Source organism: Hippopotamus amphibius, chromosome 2, assembly GCF_030028045.1.
Source record: "Hippopotamus amphibius kiboko isolate mHipAmp2 chromosome 2, mHipAmp2.hap2, whole genome shotgun sequence".
Classification (NCBI taxonomy): Eukaryota; Metazoa; Chordata; class Mammalia; order Artiodactyla; family Hippopotamidae; genus Hippopotamus; species Hippopotamus amphibius.
The window spans coordinates 196736943-196760755 of record NC_080187.1 but is presented as its reverse complement, the minus strand read 5'-3'; the positions used below and the strand labels follow the sequence as shown (position 1 = coordinate 196760755).

The 23813-nt window shown below is 36.7% G+C and overlaps 1 protein-coding gene across 3 annotated transcripts in view; it reads right to left on the bottom strand.

The window, feature by feature from the left end:
- Positions 1–23813, bottom strand: part of UNC13C (unc-13 homolog C) — a 620639-nt gene that overhangs the window by 110098 nt on the left and 486728 nt on the right. For all 3 annotated transcript variants that reach the window (XM_057724491.1, XM_057724492.1, XM_057724493.1), the window contains 3 exons: positions 12835–12961; positions 4171–4267; positions 3381–3524 (listed from right to left, as the gene is read on the bottom strand). In XM_057724491.1, the coding sequence (XP_057580474.1) occupies positions 3381–3524; positions 4171–4267; positions 12835–12961 (368 nt within the window). The remainder of the gene's footprint in view (positions 1–3380; positions 3525–4170; positions 4268–12834; positions 12962–23813) is intronic.

The window sequence follows — 23813 nt, the reverse complement described above, 5'->3', positions numbered from 1 at the left end:
GTTACTAAATATATTAACTGAGATTATGAAATGCTCATCTGATCCTGCTTCCACTACAGAGTTCCAGGAACAGCATGTAACATATTTTTAAAAACACTATTCCTAATGACCCTGTTTTATTCTTTTCTTGGCAGTCACCCAAAACACAGATGCTAGTCAAGAAAAGACTTTGAGAATTTTTTAGAATAATTCTGCAGAATTCACTGCAGATTTCCCTATATTGGGAAACTGGAATCAGCTACTACCAAGAAAGTCCCAATAAATGATTTTCAGCTATCATCGTTAAAACTGGGAGGTTACTTTTGTCTCAGGTTAGCAGATATAAAGACTGGATTTCAAAATATTTCATGATAGATAAATATTTTAATACAGTTTAGGCTGATGACAGCTTGTCTGCCTAAAAGCCTTCACTGGCTCCTCATTTTCTACTAAAGAAGTTCAGCCACTTTGCCTGTCCTTCAAGACTCTTTACGAGACAGGCCTAACTTTCTAACTGTAGTTTCATCAGCCCTCTGTGAGTCCTATGCTCTTTCTTCAGTGGGATCTCTCAAGCTAGAACTCCTGAGTCACAGAATGGTGAAGCACAGCAAAGATTCTCTCTTGACCAAACTCTACCCAGGCTCTTCCGAGTCCTCTTCCTTACTAGGCCTCAGTGTCGGCTTATAAAGACGTGAACAAAACAGTAGCAAAGTTTCTGAAAGCTCAAGGCCACACCCCTGGGATGATCCTACATCCCCTTAAAGTGCCTGCCAGAGAAAATGCAAAAGACTTACCATTTGTTCCAACCAACACCTGAAGATAAGGACCCCTGTATCCCAGCCTCTGTGGGAAGGTAGGAGGCTAACTTCCATAAGCACCAGTTAGCAAACCCAGATGGGCTTCCCATGTACCAACCCCCTCTTCCTGATTTTTGTAATTTTTCACTTCCCTGACTCTACTGAGCCCCTGCGTGCGTCCTTCCTCTTCCTGCATTCTCCCTCTAAAATGTCCAGTGACCTCTATATAAATCAAAATTGAGCCTGGTTCAGTCTGGACTCTTCCCCATTGCAATAGTTTATTACTGATTAAAGTCTGTCCTTACCATTTTCATTAGCATTTGGCTTTATTTTTGACAAAGTGTTCCCCATAGAGTCGCCCAATGAATAGCTGATGTTGAGGGAGCAGGAAGTAGATCTTTGTTGTGTTAAATCATACAGTTTCTTGATTTACTTGTTACCTCAGCATAAACTATCCTACTACAGTTAATGAAGATGCTGTTTCCTACCAGAAGCCCTTTCCTAATCCACCTGCCAGTGAACCAGGCTTAAACTTTTCTAATAGCCAGAGCCAATGACAGGGTCGGGCTCAAGCCTCCCATTCATAAAGGATCTCAAACTTAGCCTTTTTTGTGATAAAGCAAATGAAGTAATCTCCCCTTGTGTTTGTGTCCATGGTTAAAAGCAGTGGCATATTAAATGTATACATCCTTTATGGGCTAAGTTGTGTCCCCTTGAAATTTATATATTGAAACTCTAACCAGTATCTCAGAATATGACTGTATTCAGAGAGAGGGCCTTTCAAAAAGTGACTTAGTTAAAATAAGGCCATTAGCGTGAACCCTAATCCAATATGACTGGTGTGTTTATAAGAAGAGAAAATTTAGACACACATAGAAACACAAGGGGTGTACGTACACAGAGGAAAGACTGTGTCAGGACACACTAAGAAGACAGTCATCTGCCAGAGCCATGAGAGAGGCCTCAGAAGAAACCAGACCTGCTGACACGTTGATCTTGGATTTATACAACAGTTTCCAGAACTGCGAGAAAATTAATCTCTACTGATTATGCCACCATTCTGTAGTATTTTATTTATGGCAACCCTAGCAAATTAACACATCTTAAATATTATACAAGTTCACTGAGCTTTGACTTTTCCTTATTTTTTAACATTACACACACACACACACACACACACACACACACACACGGCCTTTTTTAACCTCTGAGATACCCTGATTACAGCATTTGAATTTTTCATAGTTATTTATAGGTTTGGCCATCTCGTTATAAGTTTCTTGAGGTCAGAGACTGTGCTCACTCATGACTACATCTCTCAAAGTGGCTGGCAGAGTGCGCAAGTGAGGCAATCAGTAAGCACTTGTCAAATAAGCAGCCGAGACCTCTGCCATTGTCCAACCCACGGAGCCAGGCTTATCCTTAGGGTCATCAGCCATAGGACTGTGTAGGTCCTTACCCTACATCCCTACATTTGTCGTATCGCTACCCGTATTCAAAATCTCCAAATGGTCACCGTTTCTTAAATTGTTCAAAAGATTAAGTCTAAACTTCTCAGTCTGGGAGGCAGAGCTCTTTAAGATCTGGACCCGTCTTCACTCTTCCAAACTACCTCACTGTTTCTCCCAGAACGGATCTTCTTTCTCTTTTTTTTTTTCTGGAGGATATTTTCTCCCTGCTCTTCACATGTTATGCTCAGCTTTTCCTCTCGTTTTGTTCCTGCTGCTCCTGTGGCTTATGATAATTTTGTAACGTCACCCTTTTAGGCTGAATGAGCCCCATTTTCCCAGGGAACCTTTGTCTATTTCAGCTCTTAGTTTTCCTTCTGCTCAACTTACTGTAGATTCCTATTTGCTTGAGACTGAATTGTGTCCCTCTTCATGCCATCTTCCAATTAGTTCACGTCATGTGGTCTTGATTATTATTTATATATGTGTATATATATATTTTTTTAAGATTTGAAGGGTAGAGACAGCATTTTTTATTTCTTATATTTTCCTTGAAACTTTTGCAAAGTAGTACTTTGCAAGCCTTCTTAGACAATAAGAGGAGGAAGAGGTCTTAGGAATCTGGTTGCTCAAAATCAATTTATCAACTAAGAAAACTAAATTCATAAAAATCAAGGCAACTGCTCAGACTCACACTATAGTTATTGGTTGATGAGAAATTAGAACTCAGTTTTCATTACTCCAAGTTCAATATGCTTTTCATTGTACTACAGTGATTTAAAAAACTGTACTACTGATTAAAAAAAAACTTGCTATTTGAATATGAAATTCCAAGATTTATTTCTACAAAGCTGCAATGGAAATTAACTTGGCCACCCATGGTAGTCTCTTCAATTACAAACGACTGAGTCATTCAGGTGAATAATAAATAGATTTTTTAAGATGATAAATCTATACTTAAGAAACAGGAAGGGCAAAAGGAAAGTCAGATGACAAACCTGAAACAGCCTATTTCTACTGGGATTAGAAAATTAAATGGGGGGAGTAGTCAGACAAGGCTAATGCTGCAAAACAATAGCATTTTTCAGATTCTATGCAGGAAAAAAACAACATGCCATAGTCCCAGTGAAGAAAGGATTCACTCCATTTAACCTACCTTTGCAAATCTTCTCATTAAGTGAGATAATGCTTCAGGATTGGGGCATTCCAGTTTCTTAATAATCTCAAAGCTCTGATTAAGCTGAGCAAAGACATCAACCACGGAGCAAGAGAAGAGCGCATGATCAGATGTCTGCTGAAACTGAGGGGAGAGAGGTGAAACCATCTCCATAAGCATACATTAGAGGGACTGTGGAAAGAATCTTCATTATTTCACAAAAACAGCTTACTCTCCTGCATCATGTACTTTCATTTCCCAGTAATAAAATGCTTGCTCATTTTAAAATCATTCATCCCCTTTTTCGGAAAGTGTAGCAAAAACTAACATCAAGGGGCAGGTTGCTATTAATCAGTTTCTCCATTACTGAATTGAGGGACTGGTTCTTTCAATTTCTCATTCCCCACATGCATTAGGATGGTTTAGCAAGCTGACTGTGGCTCAAGACATTTGATTTGCTCCAGAGGGATTGGGAGGGTGTCTGTTCCTAATCTTGGAACCCTGGAAAGGTTCCAGAACAACAGAGGAGCTTTGTATAAGCCCACTGAACCTGTAGATTCAGACCAATTCAAGGAGTGAAGAATACTGGGGCAAAAGGGTGACTGATTTTTTTAAGCAATTCCCTAGGGTTCTTATCAGCTTTTAAAATTGTTTTACTTGTATTTTGATAACTAGAGGATTAAAATAAACCTCAATTAATAGCAATAAACCCAACAATTCCCACTAGCTTAAAAGTGAGCAGTGTAAATGAATTTTGACAATACGCAATCTGAAAGCCATTTAAACATACTCCGTCTTTTTTGTCTCTTCCCAGGGCTCCATGAAGGAACTCCATTGACACGTCTTCATTTTCGTCTAGCCACTGCATGACGAAAGGTTCAAACCACCTGAAAAAAATTAATAGCATTACATACTATAAAAGATGTCATTTGCACATAATTGACAGTGAATACTACTCTTTTCTTCTCTGACAGTAATTCAGGACCAAAAATCTTTTTTCATTTGTTTTTTCTAGTTTTGCCTTGAAGACCTTTAGTTTCACTTCTCATATATATTCCTTTCTTAGAATTCCCTGGTGGTCCAGTGGTTAGGACTCTGAGCTTCCGCTACAAGGGGCATGAGTTCATGGGTTCAATCCCTGATTGGGGAACTAAGGTCCTACATGCCATGCAGTACACCATATGGATATATGTGTATGTGTATATATCCATAAGGTGCACTGCATGGCACTGCACCTGTAAAATGTACATCCTGTGTGCTGTGTCCCCCATTGTGCCATTCTCTCATTTCTCAGGGCTTTACCATATGGCTTCCATCTACACTGACTCATCTCCTGTAATGGGTGCTCCTGATCCTGGGTGCTTACCTTTAACTTTTTTTGATCTGCAATCCACCTGTGATTAGGTATTGTGAATGGTCAAAGTTTCAAAGCTCTTTTTTCAATATGGATGTACAATTGTCTAGCACCATTTATTTAGAAGGTCATCCTTTCCCCCACTGCTTTGAGTTGGCATCTTTGATGCAAATCAGGTAACAGCAATGTGTGGATTTGTCTCCAGACTATTCTGTTTCATTGGTCTATTTGTCATGCACATCATACAGTTAATAACTATAGCTTTTGAATAAGTCTTAATAACTGGTAGTGCAGTTCTCCAGCTTTTTTACTTCCTCTTCAAGATTGCTGTGGCTAGTCTTAGCCCTCTGCATTTCTGTGTACTACATTTTTTTGAATGAACCTGTCAATCTGCACAAAATTAGCTGCTGGATTCCTTATGGGACTGCGTTGAATCTATAAGTCAATGTGGGGAGGGCTGCCATCTTTACAATAACGCATCGTTTTAGGAATATTGTGTATTTTTGTTTGGTTCATCTTAAGTAATTCTCTCAGTAATATTTTATAGTTGCCTAAATACAGGGCAAGCGCATCTTTAATCATGTGTTTATCATGGTTTCAATGCCATTCAAACAGTATTGTTTATATGTAATTTTCTAACTGTGGCTATCATATAGAAATTCAATAAACTTTACTACATTCACTTTTTAGATTCTATTAGTTTTCCTATAGTTTCTTTTGGATTCTCTAGATGTATAATTATGTCATATACACATATTGAGAGCATCATTATATGCTTTTACAATCATTCTACTTTTCTCTTTCCCATCTTATTGTACTGCCTAGGACTTCTAGCACAATGTTAAATAAAAGTGATGTTATGAGTTATTGGTCTCATTTTTTAAAAAAAATTTATTTTGTTGATGTATAGTTGACTTACAATGTTGTATTAGTTTTTACTGCAGAGCAAAGTGATTCAGTTATACATATATATAATCAGTCATTCTTGATCTCAGGGGGAAGTTTTCAAAATTTTATCCATAAGAATGTTTGCACAGTTTTTTTTTTTTTTGAAGGCTAGGTCTTTTATTAGATTAAGAGAGTTCCCTTCTATTCCTAACTTGATAAGAGATTTTTAGAATAAATTAATGTTCTCTTTTATCTAATTATTCTTATATGTTTAGTGTAATGATTGTAGGAATCTTCTCCTTCATAGTTTAAATGTGGTGAATTGCATTCATTCCTTTTAAGATGTTTAACTAATCTCATATTCCAGGAATAAATTCCCCTTGGTCATATTATATTAGCATTTTTACAGACCACTGAACTCTATTGGCTAATATTTCATTTATTTTTTAAACTACGTACAGAGAGAAATTGGCCTGTAATTATTCTTATTTGTAATGTTCTCAATAGGTTTTAGTAGTGAGGATATGCTGACCTCAAAAAGGATTTAAGAAGTATTCCTGCCTTCTCTGGAACAGTTTGTGTAACACTGGTGATATTCTTTCTTAAACAGTTGGAAGAATTCCATTTGGAGCCATCTGGGCCTGGAGTTTTGATTGTGACATGATTTTTATTTAAGGATTCAAATTTTAAAATAGTTATAGGCCCATTCAGATTTTATCTTTTTTTCCTATGCTAGCTTGATAAGTTTCCTTTTTAAAGTAATTTGTACATTTTGCCTAACTTTTAAATGTGCTACCATAACTCTCTTAATAATTTTTTTGTCTTTGTAGGATCTTCAGTGATATCTTTTCCTGATAATGCTAATTTGTGACATATGTTTTTTCACTGGCCTTGCTAAGGCTTTTTGAATTTTTATAGTCTTCTCAAAGATACTTTTTAATTGGCTTCTTAATTCTCCTTAAATTTTCTACTTTATTTTTTATTCCAGGTCATGTTGATTATTTTCTTTTTCTACTTCCAGGTCACTTTTTCTCATAACTTATGTTACTGATTTTTATATCCTCTTTTCCTTTCTCTTTATAGAATCAGAGCTATAAATTTTCCTTAATTTCCTGTTTTAGTTGTAATCCATATGTTTTGACATGCCATATCTTATCACTTAGTTAAAAGTATTGTGTGATTTACACTGTGATTTCTTTCTTGACTTATGAATGATCTAGAGTATCTGCTTAATTTCCCTATCTGGTGACTTTCTAGTTATCTTCTTAGAGTTGATTTTTGGCTTAACTCCACAGTGGTCCAAGAACATGTAGTATATGCTTCAATCTTTCAAAACTCATTATACGTGCTTTTTGGTCTATCAGGCTATTTTAGTAAATCGACTATATGCATCTGATAACAATGTGTATTTTCTCACTTCTGGTTATAAACTGAGATAGGTATTGTGTGTGTGTGTGTGTGTGTGTGTGTGTGTGTGTGTGTGTGTAAACAATATCTATGAAAATTTGTGGAAACTCTGGGTGACCAGATATAGATATAGATGGATAGAGAAATATCTCTGTGTTATTCATGTTGTTGAAATGTCTTTTCTCTTAATGACATTTTTTGCTTGATTCTTCAATCAGTTTCTGAAAGAAGTGTAATCTCCAAATAGAACTGTAGATTTGATTTTTGCTTTTACTTCTGACAATTTTTGCTTTATATGTTGTGCTGATGTCATTTGAGGCATACAAATTTAGAAACGATATATATTTCAAAATTTTATTTTTGAAAAATTTCAATTAAAGTATAGCTGATTTACAATGTTGTGTCAGTTCCTGGTGAACAGCAAAGTGAGTAAATATATATATATATACACACACACACATATGTTCTTTTTCATATTCTTGTCTGTTATGGTTTGTTATAGGGTATTGAATATAGTTCCCTGTACTATATAGTAGGACCTTGTTGTTTATCTATTTTATATATAGTAGTTTTTATCTGCTAATGCCAGACTCCTAATTTATCCCTCTCCCCCAACCCCTTTCCCCTTTGATAACCATAAGTTTGCTTTCTGTGTCTATGAGTGTTTGTTTTATAAATAAGTTCATTTGCATTATATTTTAGATTCCACTTATAAATTATATCATATGATATTTGCTTTCTCTGTCTGACTTACTTCACTTAGTATGATAACCTCTAGGGCCATCCATGTTGCTACAAATGGCACTATTTCATTCATTGTTATGGCTGAGTAGTATTCCATTGTATGTTTGTATTGCATTTTCTTTATCCATTCATCTGTCAATGGACATATGGGCTGCTTCCATGATTTGCCTATTGTATATAGTGTTGCTATGAACTTTGGGGTACACGTATCTCTTCAAGTTAGAGTTTTCTCTAGATATATGCCCAGAAGTGGGATTGCTGGATCATATGGCAACTCTATTTTTAGTTTTTTAAGGAACCTCTATACTGTTTTCCATAGTGGCTGCACCAATTTACATTCCCACCAACAGTGAAGAAGGGTTCACTTTTCTCCACACCCTCTCCAGCATTTGTTATTTGCAGACTTTTTGATGATAGCCATTCTGATTGGTGTGAGGTGATACCTCATTGTCATTTGGATTTGCACTTCTTTAATAATTAATGATGTTGAGCATCTTTTTATGTGCCTATTGGCCATCTGTATGTCTTCTTTGGGGAATTGTCTATTTAGCTCTTTTGCCCATTTTTTTAAAGCTTGAACAAATAGAAAAATGATATTTATTTATTTGTTCAGCCCATTTTTTGATTGAGTTTTTTTGTTTGTTTTTTGTTTTGTTATTGAGTTGTATGAACTGTTTTTATATTTTGGAATTTAATCCCTTGTTGGTCACATTGCTTGGAAATATTTTCTTCCATTCCATAAGTTTTCATTTTGTTTATGGCTTCCTTTGCTGTGCAAAAGCTTATAAGTTTGAGTAGGTCCCATTTGTTTACTTTTGCTTTTATTCCTATTGCCTTGGGAGACTGACCTAAGAAAATATTGCTACGATTTATGTCAGAGAAAGTTTTGCCTATATTCTCCTCTAGGAGTTTTATGGTGTCATGTCTTATATTTAAGGTCTTTTGAATTTATTTCTGTGTATGGTGTAAGGGTGTGTTCTGACTTCACTGATTCACATGTACCTGCCCAGCTTTCTCAACATCACTGCCTTTTCTCCATTGTATATTCTTGCCTCCTTTGTCAAAGATTAATTGACTGTAGATATGTAGGTTTATTTCTGGGCTCTCTATTCTGTTCCATTGACCCATATGTCTGTTTTTGTGCCAATACCACACTGTTTTGATTGCTGTAGCTTTGTAGTATTGTCTGAAGTCTGGGAGGGCTATGCCTCCAGCTTTGTTCTTTTTCCTGAGGATTGTTTTGGCAATTTGGGGTCTTCCATGGTTCCATATAAATTTTAAGATTATTTGTTCTAGTTCTGTGAAAAATGTCAGGGGTAATTTGATAGGGATCACATTAAATCTGTAGACTGCTTTGGGTAGTATGGACATTCAACAATATTAATTCTTCCAATGCAAGAGCATGGGGTATCTTTCCATTAGAAATGATACATCTTTTTGTTGAATTGTTCCTTTGTCATGAAAATTTTTTCTCAAAGTATTTCTTAAAATCTATTTTGTCTAATATTAGTATAGCTGTGTAATTTTTCTTTCAATTATTTTTTTCATCCTTTTACTTAACATTTCTAGACTCATGTTTTAGGTGAATAAATTGTAAGCAAGCTATTTTGGGTTTTGCTATTTTATCTAGTAGGACAATACTTGTCTAGATTATTAATCTATTAATGATTACTCTTAATTTTCTAATACATTAAATTTTAAGTCTATCATCTTGCTCCCCCCACCCCCCATTTCCTATTTGCTCTTCATTCCTTTCATTCTTGTTTCTTGCCTTTTAAGTATTTTTGTTTTACTCTCCTCCCCTTCCCCATTATCTTATTGATGCATAGTATTATATTATACTTTAAGGGGTTACATTATACATTATAACACACATCCATGACATATTAAAAGTTTTTAAAATGAGTATTTTATGCTTTTCAAACAATCAAGGATCTTATATTTACTCAGTGTATCACTCTTCTACCTTTTCATGCTATTGTTGCCTTCTATTTTAATCCCATGTATATTTTATTCTACAGACTTTTAAAATTTTATATAATGTGTTTTAAATGTACTCATCTGTTCACCTTAATGATTTTAATTTTTTACTATGCTATTGTATTTTTATCTTGAGTCATCTTCCTTCTATCTGTAGGCTTAGAGTATATTTTTGGTGAGAGTCTACTGGAAATGAGTTCTCTCAGCTTCTCAGTTTTATAAATGTTTTTATTTTCCTTTATTTTTGAAGGATATGTTTGATGCTTGTAGAATTCTAAATTGTTAATTGTTTTCTTTCAGCACTTAAAAGATATCATTGCACTGTATTCGGGTTTCAGTCTCTTCTATTGAATAACCAGCTAACTGTTTTATTGCAGCTCTTTTGAAGGTAAAGTGTCTTCCCTTCCTTTACCCCAGTACACTTAAAGATTTTCTTCTTTTTGATTGTAAGCAGTTTTCCATGATGTACCTACAGGTAGTTTCCCTTGCATTTATTCTTCTTAGGATTTATAGAAATCTTGAACTGTGGCTTCATGTTTTTCATTAGTTTTGCAAAATCCACACCTACTGTTTTTTCACACACTGCTCTAGTACTATTGTTTGTCTCTTCTTCTTTTCTGGGGCTCTGGTCTTTGTACATTAGACCTTTTTATAATTTGTCCCATATATCCTTGTTCTAGTTTTTCTATATTTTGTATGTTTTGTTTCTCTGTTTTTATATGAATATTCCCTTCAAATCTATGTTCCAGTTATTTTAGGCCCTCTTCTGCTATGTATATTCTGCCATTAGGTCCATCAATTACATTCCTAATCTTATCCTATTTCAATTCTACAATGTCCATTTTATTCTTCTTATAGGTTCCATTTTTCTATTGAAGTTCTCCCACAATTTGAAGTACACATCAAACTCTATGTCTGATAAGGCTAACATTTCCTTTTCTCTTGGATTCTAGTCATTTGGTCCTATTGCCTGGCAGTCTTTAATCTTCTGTTAAATACTGTACATTGTCTTTGAAAAATTGTGGAACCTTTGGTTGATCATTTCCTACAGAGTGGATCTAAATTTCTCCTTGTAGACAGAATGTAGGGAGATCACCATGATCTAGAAAAGACTGGGTTTTAGACTGGGCTATTTCCAATTTGCCTTTATTTTTAGGACAGAGTCCTTCAGGGATCTCACCTGAAAACCTGGGGTGTTTACAAAGCTTCTTCTTTCTTAGGAAGCTTTTCTTTCTAATTTCTATCTCCCCAGCATTGTGAGACTGCTGAAGTCTCTACTTAGTTTTTAATCTCTTAGTGCCTGCTTTCTACTTGTTTGTTTCTACCTCACTTTCCACACATGGGCAGATTAGGAATCAGAGACTACCTCAAGGAGAAACTGCATGCAGCATGTTGTACTCACTTCTCTGCAGTTCCCTTTATTCTAGGATCTTGGTCCCACAAGATCAAGCAGCCTCCATAGCCCTGAAACACCAATGTTTGTTTCTCTAGCCAGGGAGATCCCTATAAACTCTGGTTTACTGTTCTCTATTTGACCACAATGACTTGTATGGCAAATTGGTAATGTATGTACGTAGAGAGGATTGAGGAGAAACTGCAGCAAATACAGGGTTCACCTCAATGCATTTCTTTTCTCAGGGACCTTAGCTTGTCAATCCCTGGTTGCCTTGTTTACTCTCTGATGCTGCTTACTTTTATTCAGCTTTTATAGTTGGTCTTCAGTGAGCATGTTAGTCTGATTTTAGTTAGTGTAGTTTAGTCTAGACAGAGCCAGAAGCAGAAGTCTCTGGCAAATAGCTTCCTTTTTCATTTCCCTATCAGTCAATGATACTACTAACACATAGGCATATGTACTGCATGTTTAACTCTTCCTTCTTTCTTTTATCTTCATGTTTATTTAGTCGACAAATTCTGTAAATTCTATCTTTGACATTTCTCTCCCATACATCTTCATCCTTTACATTTTTACTACAATCACTCTATTATTTGTATAAACCTTTTACTTTTTCCAGTATCCCATTCTATCTTATAAACTTCTATGAGAAAAGTTATATAAATGGGCAGTTGTAATCTCATCATTACATTACTCACTACTCCTAAATCTCTTCCCTACCCACTCCATGCTCTGCCTCTTCCAGCCCTCACAATGCCTAATGAAAGTAGTAAAAGCTTCACAGTATTTATATAATCTAGTTCAAAACCACTTTTCCTACATTACTTTCTACTAATTTTGTAAAGATACTCTGTGCTCCACTGGAATGAAATCTATATTCAATGTTACTCCATTCATAGTCTATATCAAATGTTATTCCATTTCAAAGTCTATATCAAATGTTACTCCATTCATAAAGACTGTGTAGAGTCACTGAAATAGGGGTAATATCGCTCTTCTGTGAGACCCTATTGAACTTTGCTTATACTACTTGATTTAGTACTTATTTCAATTTGCCTTGCTTTATCATGATTTTTGTTCTTGTCAATAGCTCCTTGACTATAAGCTCCTTCTTACCATACTCACCGTTGTCCTATAACACTTGGCATAGTGCCTAGAATATGGAAGACCCCTCTCAACAGAATAAAATAGAATTCTGGGAAATATCAAATGCAGAGTATTATAAATCTGACTGTGATTACAACTGTATTTGATAGAGACATGTTTATGAAAATGTTACCTGTTTAATAATGACTTCTATTTTAGAAATATAAATTTCTAAGACAATTTTAGGTTTGAAATAAAGTGAGATCTGGATTATACAGATCAGTATACAAGCCCCCCTCATTTTCCAAGAAAATCTGAGTTCAAGCACTACAAGAAATAATTTCATCATGTGAGCCATTATGTATTATGTATTTCTTTCCCTTTGAGTTGAATATCCAAGTAAGGCATACTTGAAAAATGCAATACAATTCAGTTAAATATGGTTCCCAAAGATATGCAAATCATTTAATGTTAATTTTTTAACAGAAATGTCTGCATTCAAATGAAGATTATGAGAAGAGATTTTAAAGCTGCATAATTCAGGTATAATTTTACAGGGCTGTGAATTGAGAATAAACTTGGGGGTGAAAATCACTACTTACAAGGAGTATTCAGGAACAGCATCCTTGAAGGCAGGAAGTTCTCGCACATATTCATTATAAAACCATTTCACTTTGAAATGCAAATTCATATAATCGGTGCTCTTGCATAACCGCTGCTTTTCATGTTCTGTAACAGATAAAATCAAACATTTAATAAAGTTTGGTTTGCCAACAATGCTGTGTTCCAATCTACTTTTATTATTTGTATTTCAAAAAGGAAGAAAATAGCATATCTAAGGTTAAGGCAAAGTGAATTGTTAAAGACAGACCTGAAATTTTACAAAATGCAAAAATCATCTGTTAGTTCCTATATAGAATAGGTCAGGCAGTAATGAGAAATGATTTGAATGCTCTAATGTGCCTTCCTGAAAAAGGTGAGAATTCTGGTGAGTTAAAGAGTGATAACGTACCAACATTTTCTATTTATCTGCAAGCTTTCATATTCTGACTGCTTTTAGCCTGATGCAAAGGGCCAGAAAGAATTAAAACTTGTAAGCATGAATAAAACACAAATCAAACCAGGAAGTATAATCCCTGATTAATACTGGAAATGTGAATGAGTAGCTCACATAATCTGGCCTGGATATTTAATACTTAAAGAGTTAAGGAGGAGAAATATATCTAACTTCTAAGCCAGCTGATTTCTTCTTCACCTTTTAAATTCAGCTAAAATTATTTGGTACCCTGTGACTTTTTTTTGACATTTTTTAGCAGGATTTTTTTTTCTAATTTTTATTGGAGTATAGTGGATTTATAATATTGTGTTAGTTTCAAGTACACAGCAAAGTGAATCAGTTATACATATACATATACCCACTCTTTTTTTAAGAATCTTTTCCCATATAGCAGGATTTTCTAATATGTGACTTTTTTTTCCTTTTTCCTCAAAAAGTATAGTTTAAAGCTGTTACATTTGTCTCTGCTCAATATTAATATGTTGGCCAATTCTGGCTTTAAGTATAGATACAACCAAACCCCAAATATCCCTACCTGTATGCAGGATGAAAGTGTCCTCTGAAAAGTTCTAGTTGAGGTCTATGAAGCTCCTTCAAACTAAGGGCTTTGATTTATAATAGGAATACCCTTTACTTAGTACTCCAGGATGAAAATACTAACTGAAGCAACTAGATGGTAATAAAGTAATTGAGAGCATCCTTGCTTTTCAAAACGTGACTACAGAGGGACTTAAATCCCAATAGTAAACACAAGAGGTAACACAACCCCAAATCGAACATTTTCAAATTATCTAAACAATGATTAATTCAAGACATCTTGTAGAACCAAGAAAGAGGCAGAGAGAGACAGAGAGAATACATATCTCTATACACAGAAACAAGAGTAATATACTAGTACTTATAGACCAAACTCCCAGACAAAATTATGTACTAGGTGATGTTTTGCTTCAATTTCCTCCGAATTCATTTCACCCTTCCCCCCTTCAGTGGTGGTTCTTCCCCATTCTTCTCCCTTCAGATGTCTAGTATTCCCTCCAAACCTTAAGAGGAAACATTTATTTGAGAAACTCATAGGTAGGAATTTAATGCACCACTACCCTGAAATCCGGATAAGGGAAGACCCTTGCCCTAGGACCCACACATAAAGAGGGCTCTACTTCTCCCAAATGCAAACTCAAAAATTAAATAGCTTGTAGCCTCCTCTGTCACTTGAGATCCCACACTTGGTGGTGGTATAGAACAAGCCATAACTCTAAACATCTGCCTTTGTGACTAACACCACTTGCTCTTCAGATTAATACCCTCTAAGCTCATAGGAACACTGGAATATTTTTTGTTCTTTATCCTAGAAACTAAAGGTGACTCTGTCCAAATTCTACCAAGGTTTGAAGATTGCCATTGCTGACAACGCAAATAGAAATAGATACAGATTTGGAATATGCAAAGGAATTCAAGCTATGGAAGCACTTATGTAGGAGAAAGGGTAAACTAATCAACCCACCAGGTTCTTTCTCTAGATAGCATAAATGCAATAGATTATTGCATACCAAAGTATCAATTAGCACTCATTTTTCTTTGGTTCCAATTCATGCATTTGAAGGTGCTCATGAATCAACGCAGTATGTAAAACAGGTGTCCATGCTGGCTGGGGGGTATTTTGAATAGTAAACGATTTGTACTACTTGCAAAGTTTGTATATGTGTAGTTCTCCATGTACATATATGAAGAAGCCTGATATTGATTCTTTGCCAACTAGATGGTTATTAATTCTAGAACTGTCAATATTTTTATTTTTTAAATTTAGATTTATGAGATTTAACTCGGTAAATTTTAGCTTTATTCAAGTGATTTACATAAAAAGTTTATATAAAATAACTTGCATTTGTCCTCATTTTAATAAATATTTTTGAATATTTTAGAATGAAATAACTTTCTGGAAACTATACTTGAATTATATCTAAAAACAAAAATAATTTAAAATTTTAATTTTTGTATTTAGAGTTTATTTTAAATTACATCTTTTTATAAATATATATTCAAATCCTGCTCATTTTGAATACAATTTTATGTTTTAATCTTTTTTTTATTTTTTTTAATTTTTTTGGGGGGGTACACCAAGTTCAATCATCTGTTTTTATACACATACCCCCATATTCCCTCCCTCCCTTGACTCCCCCCCACCCTCCCTCGAGTCCCCCCCCACCCTCCCCGTCCCAGTCCTCTAAGGCATCTTCCATCCTCGAGTTGGACTCCCTTTGTTATACAACAACTTCCCACTGGCTATCTATTTTACAGTTGGTAGTATATATATGTCTGTGCTACTCTCTTGCTTCGTCTCAGCTTCCCCTTCAGCCCCCGCCCCCTCCCAAACCTCGAGTTCTCCAGTCCATTCTCTGCATCTGCGTCCTTGTTCTTGTCACTGAGTTCATTAAGAATCCATGTAAGCTGAGAGAATTCCCAACATGGCAGAGTAGGAAGAACCTGAGCTGACCTCTTCTCATCAGCACAACAAAATCACAACTATTTACAGAATAACTATTTATGAAAAAGGCCAAAACTTACCAGAAAAGATCTTTTATGACTAAAGACATAAAGAAGGATCCACAGTCAGAAGGGTAGGAGGGGCAGAATCACAGTCTAGTTAAGACCCATACCCCCAGGTGGTCAAGACACAAACAAGAAAATAATTACAATTGCAGAGGTTCTCCCTAAGGAATGAGGGATCTGAGTCCCACATTAAGCTCCCCAGCCTGGGGATCCTGTGCCAGGATGAGCCCTCAGAACATTTGGCTTTAAAGGCCAGTGGGGCTTACTTTTGGGAGACCCAGAAGGCTGTGAGAAATAGAAACTCCTCTCTTACAGGGCTTACACAAAATCTTACACACTTTAGGACCCAGAGCAGAAGCAGTAATTTGAAAGGAACCTAGCACATACCTACCTCCTGATCTTGGAGAATATCCTGCAGAGGCAGGGGGCAACTGGAACTCACCCTGGGGACACAGACACTGGCTAAAGTCATTTTGGAGACCTCATTCTACCATGTGGACATTGGTGGTGGCAAGCACCATTTTTGAATCCTCCCTTTAGCTTATTAGCCTGGGGACCCAGCCCCAACCCACGCACCAGCCTAAAGGCACAAGTGCTGGGATGCTTCAGACCAAGCAACCAACTGGGTAGAGGCACAGCCCCACCCATTAGTAGACAGGCTTCCTTAGGAGTCTCTGAGCCCAGAGCCATCCCTGGACATGCCCTGCCCACCAAAGGACCCAAGACCTGGCTGCACATGCCAGTGTGCTGGGATCCCTGGGACCCTGCAGCCAGAGACCCTTGGACATAGCTTCACCTACCAGTTGGCAGGTACCACCCCAAGGACAACCTGAGTCCTGCAGCCAATGAAGGCTTGGCCTAGCCCACCCTCCAGCAGTCCAGCACCAGCCCAGGACCAGTTGGGCCCTCACCCCACCAGCAGGCCAGCACCAGTTCTGAGAAACCTTGGGCCCCTCAGCTAGCCTCCCCAGGATCCAGCCCTACTCACCAGAGGGCTGACACAAGCTTCAGGACACTCATGACCCTATAGCCAGATGTGTCAGGAACCAGCCACAACCACCAGCAGTCTGACCCCGATTCTGGGACTCTCGAAACCTGCTCTACCCACCAGTCAACCAGCACTAGCCCCAAGACCTGGCTTCACCCATTTGTGGGTGGGTACCAGACCCAGGATATCCTGGACCCTAAGCCTATCCACCAGTGAGACAGCACTAGTACTGGGGCCCCTCTGGGTTCTGCAAACAGCCACCTCATGACCCAGCTCCACTGATCAGCAGCTGGCAGCCTCTGTATAAGGCTGGATCTGGAAACCAATTGGACTGGGAGCCAGCCATGCCTACCAGACTGCCCATAGTAGTCTACCCTCCACAACAGAAGGATCCATACAGCATACATAGGGCACCCCTAGAGCATACAGCTCTGGTGACCAGTGGGGAGTGGGCTGCTGAGACACATAGGACGTGTTCTACAAAAGGCCACTTCTCCAAGGTCAAGAAACATAATCAACCTACCAGATACATAGAAATAAATACAGCAAAAGAGACAAAATGAGGTGACAGAGAAACATGCTCCAAACAAAAGAACAAGATAAAACCACAGAAAAAGAACTAAGTGAAGTGGAGATGGGCAACATACCTGAGAAAGAGTTCAAGGTAATGATTGTAAAGATGATCAAAGCACTCAGGAGAAGGATGGAAGAACAGAGTGAGAAGTTGAAATTGTTAAACAGAGATGAAGAATACAATAACTGAATGAAAAAATACACAAGAAGGAATCAAGCATGGACTAAATGATACAAACGAATGGATCAGTGAGCTGGAAGATAGAGCAGTGGAAACCAATGAAGCTGGACAGAAAAAAGAAAGGAAAAGAATAAAAAGAAATGAGGGAAGTTTAAGAAATCTCTGGAATAACATCAAATTTCTAACACTCACAAGGGGTCCCAGAAGAAGAGAGAGAAAGGGGCAGAGAAAGTAGGTAAAGATATAATACCTGAAAAATTCCATAACCTGTAAAAGAAAACAGACCTCCAAGTGCTGGAAGCAGAGAGAGTCCCAAACAGGATCAACCCAAAGAGGACCACTCCAAGAAACACTGTAAGTAAAATGGCAAAAATTGAATATAAGAAAAAATGTTAAAAGCAGCAAGGGAAAAGAAACAAGGGAACTCCCATAAGGCTACCTGGTGACTTTTCAGCAGAAACTAAAGTGATAAAAGAGAAAAACCTACAATCAAGGATAGTCTATCAGGCAAGGTTTTCATTTAGAAGTGATGGAGAAATCAAAAATTTACAGACAAAGCAAAGGCTAAAAGAGTTCAGCACCACCAAACTAGCTATACAAGGAATGTTAAAGGGACTTCTATAAGTGAAAAAGAAAAGACCACAAGGAGAAACATGAAAATTACAAAAAGAAAAAGCTCCTTGGTAAAGGCAGGTATACAGTAAAGGTAGTAAATCAACCACATACAAAGCTAGTAGGAAGGTTAAAAGACAAAAATAGTAAAATCATCTATATCCACAATAATCAGTAAAGGGGAAACTGGATAGCTACATGTAAAAGAATGAAATTAGATCAATTTCTCACACCATATAGAAAAATAAACTCAAAATGAATTAAAGACCTAAATGTAAGACTGGAAACCATAAAACTAGAAGAAAACACAGGTAGAACATTCTATGACATAAATGATAGTAATATATTTTTTGGATCTGTCTCCTAAGCAAAAGGAAACAAAAGCAAAAATTTTAAAATGAGACCTAATTAAACTTAGACGCGTTTGCACAGCAAAGAAAACCATCGGCAAAATGAAAAGACAACCTACTGAATGGGAGAAAATATTTGCAAATGGTATGATCAATAAGGTGTTAATATCCAAAATATACAAACAGCTCCTACAACTTAACATCAAAACAAAAACAAACAAACCAAAAAACAAAACCCAAACAACCCACGTAAAAAATGGACAGAAGACATGAATAGGCATTTTTCCAAAGAAGAGAGAGATGGCAACAGGCACAGGAAAAGATGCTCAACGTCACTAACCAGAAGATAAATGCAAATCAAAACCACAATGAGATATCACCTCACACCTGTCAAAATGGCTATATTCAAAAAGACCACAAATAACAAATGTTGTCAAGGATATGGAGAAAAGGGAACCCTAGTACATTGTTTGTGGGAATGTAAATTGGTGCAGCTACTGTGGAAACAGAATGGAATTTCTTCAAAAAACTAAAAATAGAACTACCATATGATCCAGCAATTCCACTCCTGGGTAAAGAGCCCAAGAAAATGAAAAAAGTTATTTTAAAAGATACATGAACTCCAGCGTTCACAGCAGCATTATTTACAATTGCCAAGCTATACAAGCAACCTAAGTGCTCATCAATAGATAAATGGATACAGAAGATGTGTTATATACATACAATGGAATATTACTCAGCCATAAAAAGAATGAAATCTTGCCATTTGCAAGAACATGTATGGACCTGGAGGATATTATGCTTAGGGAAATAAGTCTGAAGGAGAAAGACAAATACCATATGTTATCAGTTATAGGTGGAATCTAAAAAACAAAACAAATGAATACAACAAAGAAGCAATAGACTCACAGAACAAACTAGTGTTTACCAGTGGGGAGGGGAAAGGGGAGGGGCAAGATAGAGGTAGGGGATTAAGAGCTATGAACTACTATGTATAAAATAAATAAGCTAAAAGGATACAGCACAGAGAATATAGCCAATATTTTATAAAAACTATAAATGGGATATCATCTATAAAAATGTTGAATCACTGTGTGGTGCATCTCAGACTAATAGAATACTGTAAATCAATTATATCTCAACTTTAAAAAATGAGTGCATGTAAACTGAGATTGGATAGAAAGAATGTAACCTCAGAAAAGGAAAAAAAAGGTTAAAAATTTTTAAAAGTTCAAAGATGAGATATGCTTAAATATTTTAAAACAGAAAATAATTAAAGAGAACAGACATCATATGACTTGGGAAAGGTATTATTTGGTACTACTGTAAATAGAACCCAAAAGGTATGAAATATTTTATTATAATGGCATAATTAGTAATTTTGCTGAAACAAAGGTGAAAATATACATTTCTGAAAGAAAAATATAATTTATGACTTATTTATATCTTCACTGGAAAACACAAACATTGCCTCTTAGAACACCCAAATACGTATAATGATAATTCAATTATCTTTGATATTTTGTCAACTTTCAGCATATTAAAAAATAACTGTCCCACAACTTTTTCTTGCATCGATATGAAAGTAAGTTTATTTGTTGAGGTAGGATGATAGAACACATTTTATTTAAAAGTTTATCATCTTGATTTAGAAATGATAAATATTTATGTCTATGGTGTGTGGACCTCCATTTATGCTCTTGTCTTTGCAAGTGTTAGAGGTGAGAGCCTGACAATGTATTACCTTTTCTAAGAGTTTTTGCACATTATTAGAATCCTGAAGGGAAAGGTAACCCAGTTCCATCTAATAACAAAAATGTTTACTGAGTGTGTATCTTGTGTCAGGTCACATGGGAGGCACTGGAGAGATAAAGATAAAGGACCCATGTGCACAGAGCTTAGCGAGGAAGGTGACATGTAACAGGAGATTTAATACAGTATGGCAAGTGCCATGATTTGATATGTACAGGAGAATGTGGTCTCTTGGAGGAGATGAATTTAGCCCAATTTTATGCTTTAGGTGAATGATTAAATAGAGAAATTATTTGCTGCTTGTGGTTTAGCACAGAAAGAGCAATTTGAGCCAGACGATACATATCATATAAAACAAAACTTCTTATAAGGAATACTATTTAATCTATGTGTGTCTCCTTTGCAAAGTTGTATAACTATGGTTCCAATTAAGGCTTTGGGCTTTTTCCTCTCTCTACTCATGTTTTGGTAGTAAGTTCAGGTGAACCTTAAATTTGTGTTGTGTCATAAAAGGAAAAGTTTTGCCAATCTCTGCCCCTTACAGTGAAGTTGCCTCTGTACTTTGGAAACCAGGTAAAAGCCAGCTGCGGGCAGTGTCCCAGTCAGTTTTCTAGACAAGACCTGCAGTTTATTTGCTTAACTCATTTACACTTCACTTCTCTATAATTGCAGCAGTCTTGCCTTCCTCCCTATTTGGGCACTCTGCTCAGAACTTATAGCCCTCCCCAAACCCACTCTCCTGGACTCAGCAAGCTCTCCACCCTCCTACATTCCCCTCATTCCTGCTGTTTCCACAGTTCCAGGAAAGGAACATTTCTATTTGTCTAACTTTTCTGTAGCCACACAGTAGGTAGCCCCCCTCTCCTGCCCCCCAGCCCCTTCTTCCTCAATGCCCACATCTCTCCTATTGAGGATGGACACAGGAAAGGAGAAAAGAAGACCAATTATCTTTTTAAAAGATGAAATCTGGTTTTGCTCTAGTCTGGAGACCATCTATTCTAGTCCCTAAGAATGTATGTGATATGATGGCTCAAGCTATCAGGGTTTTAGTAGCCCCTTTGCTAAAAAGGAAAAAAAAAAAAAAACTTAGAAGAATTATTAATAGTTTTTCCCTTAAAGAATTGCTTTCACACTCATAGGAATTAGTTTCTATCCTTTTACGTTGCACCTCTCTCATGCACTATCAACTAATATTTGCTGCTCTGTGGACAGAAATGGGAGACCAGTACCATCTGTTTTCACATTCTGCCAACTCAACAAAAGAGTAATTGACATATTCACATGCACTGGGCACTTCAGCTGATATGGCAAGAGGTTTTCAGTTTACTGAGTTAGTTGGTAAGATAGGTTTGATCTTAAGAAAAATGCAATTGATAATGGAAAGGGTACATGCATGTATAATAAGGTCCACCTGTGATGCTTGTCCTTAAGTAGAAAATATTAAGTAGAATTTAAACTTGTTTCAGCAGTGACTTGTGGTGATCATCACGATCGGTATTTGTGGCAGGTCTAACTAATTAGATCATTACTGAACTAAGTCCTTTTCCAGGACAACCAGACTACATTTCCCAACCTTCCTTGCAATAGGTTGGCCTATGACTGACTTGTGGGCCAAAGTAATATATGCCATTTTCAGCCTTGCCCTAAAACACCTCCTGTGAAATCTGCTGTGCTCACCCTTCCTTCATTTGTGGTCAGAGGCAGAAGATCCAGCCAAGGATTCCCAAGGTTCTAGGGGATCACAGAGCCACTAGAGAGCAGAAGTCTGGGTCCTTGAGCCACTTCTCAGAGGAGAACTGCCCAATCAGAAATACCTTCTTTGACTTGTACAAGCAAGAAATAAATAAGCTGGTACTATGTTAAATCGTTTGTTATGGAGTTAGGCTATGTGGGGTTATGTTGTGTTGCATCACACAAAGGTTTTTCAAACGTTAAGATGAGCTTATTAATTAACCTCCAAACTATTCTGTTTTCTAATTTCCTGTTTCTTACACACACACATGCACACACACACACACACGCATATGTAGTCAAGCTGTCCCCTTGCTTTATGGAACTGTATCACTGTAAGAACCTCTAGCAGACTCCATTGTGAATTGATCCACCATCACATAGGAAATCATTGAATCAGACTTGTTAAGTTCATGTTAAGAAAATAATCCTCCTGCCAATGCAGGGGACATAGGTTGGAGCCCTGGGATGGGAAGATCCCACATGCTACAGAGCAACTAAGCCCATGCACCACAACTACTGAGCCTGTGTGCTGCAACTACTGAAGCCCTCAAGCCTAGAGCCCATGCTCTGCAACAAGAGAAGCCACCACATTGAGAAGCCCATACACAGCAGTGAAGAGTAGCCCCTGCTCTCTGCAACTACAGAAAGCCTGCGCGCAGCAATGAAGACCCAATGCAGCCAATAAAAATAAGTAAATAAACAAATTACATGTGTGTGTATATATATATATATATATATATGAAAATAATATATAGACTCTGGAATAATCATAGAAGTAAAATACATACCTTTTGCAGGTAGACTACTATTACAGTTTATCTTCCTGTCAGCCCTGTTTCATACTTGTAGTCTTTAAGCTATATTCTGAGCAGTTATTACCACTTGGATGATTCTATAAAAAGTGAACTATTACTTTCCAAAATCTATATGCCTGTTTTTTTCATGTCTTCATATATTTCTCCCATAATGTGTAATGATATATAATAAGCAGATATTTCAAATAAACAATTACATCCCAACTACCACATACCAAATATTGATGTAAGAGATTATAATATCAAGTTCAAATATATACTTCAAATTATCTTTAATTTTCCTAAATTATATTCTGCTTAGTGGCAGACAACAGTCACAAAACTGCATTTATCTCATATGATATGAATGACAAAATTTATTTAGCCATCAATTCTCCTACATTTTTAATTTTGGCAACAAATATTTAACTTGATCATTACATTTACAAAATGAAACATTTAATTAGTTTTATGAACTTCAGTATAATAATTTTGTACAAAATTTAATCTTTGAATTTCAATGAGAATAATATTTTACTACCAGAATAAAAATGCTTCATTAAAATTATACAAGGAAAAACCTTTGCAATTTAAAAGACTATACCTGAGCAAATGACCTCTGACACCAGAAAGGACTGCAAAGATCCCAATATAACTGGGTAGGACAGAGGGAAAAAAAATAAAAGGGAGAATGAGGAGGAGAAGAAAGAAAAGGGTTGGGTCCCACACCCTGGGGCAGGGGATCTGAAACAGAGGGGAGATTGCTGAATTTGGGGAAACATCCCTTATCTGATGGGGAAATCCCTTCTCCAATGGGGAATTTCCCTGGGTCAGAAGGGAGGCATTTGGGACTGTTCAAAGAGGGTGAAGCAGCTGAGCTGTGGTAGATAGGAAAGAGTGAGAAACACATGCAGGGTCTGCACCACGGCTCAGCGTGTCTGGACTGAGACATTGGTTCACAGCTGAACAGGGGGTCTGGGAGCTGGAATGTGG